This window comes from Schistosoma haematobium (genome assembly GCF_000699445.3).
Source record: "Schistosoma haematobium chromosome Unknown HiC_scaffold_236, whole genome shotgun sequence".
NCBI lineage: Eukaryota > Metazoa > Platyhelminthes > Trematoda > Strigeidida > Schistosomatidae > Schistosoma > Schistosoma haematobium.
In genome coordinates this window covers 112,302-117,536 of record NW_026137058.1, presented here as the reverse complement: position 1 = coordinate 117,536, position 5,235 = coordinate 112,302, and the positions used below count along the sequence as shown (strand labels likewise).

General features: G+C 38.4%; 1 protein-coding gene across 1 annotated transcript; it reads left to right on the top strand.

The window, feature by feature from the left end:
• The first annotated feature begins 21 nt into the window (after positions 1–21).
• Positions 22–4,265, top strand: MS3_00001332 (uncharacterized protein). Its single transcript, XM_051208772.1, has one exon. It carries the CDS (start codon positions 208–210, stop codon positions 934–936), a length of 729 nt encoding a protein of 242 aa, XP_051064055.1. The 5' UTR covers positions 22–207; the 3' UTR covers positions 937–4,265.
• The last annotated feature ends 970 nt before the right edge of the window (positions 4,266–5,235 follow it).

Sequence of the window (5,235 nt, the reverse complement as noted above, 5' to 3'; positions counted from 1 at the left end):
ACTTTTGTTTCTTATGTATATAAACGATATATGTAACACCATAGAATTTGGGAAACCGTACTTATATGCTGATGATCTCAAAATAGTATACAGCTATAAGCCTGAGACACTAAGCGAAAGTGTATCCCAGATCCAAAAGGACCTCAATAACTTAACTATATGGAGTGAAAATGGCAATTACCATTTAACCTCAACAAGTGCGGGATCATGCACTTTGGAAAGCATCCCTATAAACCGCGACTTCACTTAAATGAATGTATAGTCCAAACACTCGAATCAGTACACGATTTAGGAATTAATTACACAGGAAGCCTAAACTTTGAAGAACATGCCTCCTCTATTATTTCTAAATCTAGACGGCTAATTGGCTTTATAATGAAAAACTTTTTCACAACAAAGGGTAAACTTACTCTCTACAAAATATGTGTACGACCCACCCTTGAATACTGCTCTTTTGTCTTCTCTAATATGAATATCGCAGACAAGATAAGAGTAGAAGATGTTCAAAGACGTTTCGCACGTCAACTACTAGGATGTAACTCGAATCTCGATTACACAGACAGATGTAAGCATCTATCTTTAGAACCTTTATGGCACCGTAGGCTAAAACACAATTTAATATTTCTCTACAAAGCGATATATGGGCTCTCCTTTCTAACCTCCTGCCCGACTATCACCCACGACCCAGCCTATAGACTTAGAAACAACGCATATACACTACTTACCGTAAAACACCAAAAACAAATGCGTTGTAAGTTCTTTACAGTACGGTACAGTTTATTGTGGAACAGGCTGCCAATGCCTATCCGTAACTGTGATACGTTTACCAGATTCAAAAAGCTAATAACCCTATTTCTAGACTCCAAAGAGCTTCAACATTACCTTGAACTCCCGCCCACCGATGAGGCACTTTATTATGGACCGCCTAGTATCTAGAAAGAACAAAATTCTAACAAGTTCGACTGTTACTAATATGAATATAACCAAATCACAGGATATATGGCTTATCCTTTCCTATTATTTCCTATTCATTATTCATGACTTCATGCTCCTAACCCTAGCTTTCAGTCCCCAAATCTCTACAGGTTAAATGTACATTATTCTTCCTAAAAGTCATGCTTTTTTTTTCTACTGCAAGTAGACAGACAGCTCAATCTTATGGATGCTGATCTACTAAGGTCGATCATTCAAAGCTCAAAATTTGGCCACAAAGTCTTGTGAGTTTCTCAATGTCTTATTTTTTTACCCTAAAGTCTTTTTCTTTTTTTCTACAATTTTATACCCTCTCATATCTTTTGATTTACTATTAATCCTTACTTCTTTAAACCATTAGTTATTTTCATAGCAGTGTGATATACTATATGGACGTCTAACCCATAAAACAGAATTTTTAAATATCTGATTTGCTTGTAACATGGACCTAGTAGAGACAGTGTATTCCAACTATGTACTTTGATTAAAGCATTAATCATACTTACCACAAACGTAGGAGAGCCTAACATCACAAAAGGAGGGAGGGTGGCGTTACTGACCAGCAAACATGAAGGTGGGGAGATAACTTCAATCCACCCATGTCTGTAGGGCAGAACATTTTGTTTAATTACGGCTCCTTATGGTTTAGTGGGATGTCACGGACTTAAGGTATTGAAGCTGATTTATCACGCAAAATACCTCTTTAAATCGTGTTACGAACGTTAAATTGGTTTCACTTCCTACTCAGAAATCCTATTACAAGCAAACTAGACAATTCGCTAATATACGAAGCCTACTCAAGACCCTATAAAACCTTAAAAAAAACGAAAGGGGCTCTAATAGCTTCGATAATAAAAGGAAGATAGCCAGTTGTATATCACAATACTGTTTCTAGCACTATATTTTATTTTATAATCACACATAATCTTATACTCTCAGCTCTTTCCGAATCGCCTCCATTTGTCAGTTGTATGTCCACTCACACCTTGCTAAAGCTTATTTTCTTTAACCTATTAAAATGCTCTTTCTTAACAAATACCTTAATAAAAGAAAATTAGACTGAGTAATCATACCTTAAACATTCCTACATGAATATTGGCTACTCTGCCTCTCGTGTTTTCTCTTACTTCCTCCCTCTTTCAGCTCCCTTGAGATATGGAACAGGTTACTTCATCCTGCACCATCCTTAAAGCCTTGGATATCCCAAAGGGACATAAGGTTGCGATTTCTAGAAGCTCATACCTTCAATGGACCTATTCTTGATCGTCAGTCGCACATTCGCAACGCAACTCTCGTGAAGCGCGCCAACTATAGTACTGATTAAAACAATCTACATTCATGTCTTATAAATTTTCAACCCAGCTATGTAATTTAATACAGTGTATATTGTATCATTTGTATCAATTTGATCTTGCCTGTAAACTGGCATGCCTCATGTAACAAACTGTTATTTGAGAATAAATTATTATTATTATTATAAGTAAAGGTCTCGAAGCCCGATTGTGGAGCGCTACGTTTCCTTTGGTGGCCGAAGGGTGATATCGAGAAGGAACCGGTGGAGTATCAGATGACATCACATCCCTTCGGGGCAATATCCTCACCCTTCTGTGCAAACTTTGCATTGATGAAGACGGCTCAAAGGTTCTCTAGTGACTATGATAACAGCGTAGGGGAATCGGTACTGAACAACTTTTATGTGGATGATTGCCTAGTATCCTTTCCCAATGATGAAGAGGCGAAAAGTTTTGTGGTACAACTAAATGAATTGATGGCTCGAGGAGGTTTCAAGTTGAAAAAATGGGTGACTAACTCGGAAATTGTAAGGAAAGTTTTTCCGCAATCTAATAGTATGGAAGCTATTGTTGATATGTCTCTGAATCAAGGGCGGACACATCGAGCCCTCGGGATTGAATGGGACACCACACACGATGTTTTTAATTTTCGTTTTGATCCAGGAGAAAAAACTCCGACTAGGAGAGGAATAATATCCACCATTTCATCTCTTTTCGATCCACTGGGACTGATAGCTCCAATATACCTTCCTGCCAAACAACTCTTACAGAATCTTTGTAAAACGCGTATCGGTTGGGACCAGCCTCCGAGTGATAGTGTTATGTCCTCGTGGAACGAATGGGTCACGTTTGTGCGGAGGCACCATCTGTAAACTAATGATCGTAGAATGAATAAAATGGGAACATTTCCTTCAGTTAATTATAAAACTAAAGAAAATAGATTTTACAAAACTGTGTAACTCGAAAACCAACCAGAGAGTCGTACAATACACTAATTTAAATTTATTAGGTTACAGATACATGTATCATCTGTGTAAAAAAACTTTGGTGTGAACCAATAACATCAGTCAATCAGTCAGTCAGTCGGCTACAACGTAGGACCAGGCACATATATGCATCAATCCAAGTTGCCATACCGCATTAGCACAGCAAGATGAACACCGGATTCATAGGAGTAGTTAAGTCAATAGTGGCAATATATGAAAGATTGCATATAAGGATATAGTACAGGAAGAAAGATTTAGTACACAGAAAGGAAGATATGAAGCGATTTTAATCTCTTAGTTTAAGGGAAGACAGACAGTGTATACACCGACGCCACTGTGATCGATTCTGAGCCATCTCACCAAGAGTCTACAACCATTGGTTACGATAGTCACGTGGACCCTAACTGAGTAGTCTGCATCTACCAACATGGCTCAGACCAGATGTTAGTGTCTTCAAGCACTAATGCCACGTTTTGGTTTGGCCACCCCTAACTTTCTTCCAACCATCCCCAACACCCGTTAGCATTGCACGTCGTGGTAATCGGTGTTCAGGCACACTCAACACGTAGCCCAACCATCTCAGTCGATGAAGACTCACAACCTCATCAACTGATTTACCATACCCTATCTAACCTCACTGTTACTTACCCGGTGATACCAGCAGATGCAAGCAATATTTCTAAGACATCTGTTTACTTATTTATTTATTTAAACATATAAACATTAGTACAAGGAGGCACCAAGTAGATATGCGTCATAATGTCACACCAACATCAATGGTGGTCGGCGAAAAGTTTCACAACAGCGATCATAAAATAATCCTCTGCACCATTCCGATTCTTGCCATATGCAACAAATTAAAGACATTAAACACGCGATTCCAATATAGAGACTATGCAAACGCTGACTGCGAAAACTTTCGATTTCTAATAAAGCACTCTGACTGGGGCAGTTTCTTTACCAGTAATAACCTCTTAGAAACATTAGAAATATTCAATATCACCACCAAATCTGCACTGGACACTACTATACCTTCTAAAATTGGTTTTAAAACAATTACTCCCTATGTAAACTAAAAGACTAGGTCTAAACTACGAAAACCGAAAAGGATGTACTAAATATAAAAGACTTCAGTGCCCTGCACCAGATATACTCTGTACTTGACGTAGTACAAAGTCAACACAACAAGCATAAACAGGTAGAGGAACGTACTGCGCTCGCTGCTGCATCTAAAGCCCAAGCCCTATGTCGTCTCCTCACGAAACGCATAAGAAAGAACACAGACCATAACATTCACTCCTTACTGCACGATGGAGTAACGTATAATGACCAAACCGTCATATGTGAACTATTAAGTGAATGGTTTCCTCACAATCGGAATACATCTGATGCTCCAGATATCGACATAAAGTGCACCGGCAAAAACTATCTTAGTACCATAAACTTCGACATTAGGAGTATACATACCGCCATTAAAACCCTTAAGCCAAATGCGAGTTCTGGTGCCGATGATATCCCTTCAATCGTTTATAAAATGTCAGGACCGGACATACAGACGCTACTACTCAAAATATACACATTATCTTTAGAGACAGGTACATATCCGGAAACCTGGAAGGTAACGTATGTTCTTCCCAAACACAAATCCGGACCGAGAAACCTGGTTGAAAACTACAGACCTATAAATATCACTCCAGTCATATCACGCATAATAGAAAAAGTGATACAAAATCAACTATCTGATCACCTACTCAAGGAACATCTAATAGACCCGTCACAACACGGTTTCATTAGAACAAGGTCGTGCAGTACATGCCTGATAGACTTCTTTAACGAGGTTACTCGTATACGTGACCAGAAGAAACTAGTTATCATACTATACCTCGATATTAAGAAACCCTTTGATAAAGTACTTCATAATCTTCTAATCAACAGACTTAAGTCAGTTGCAATTATAAATCCCCTTTTGCAATGGATCAAGTCTT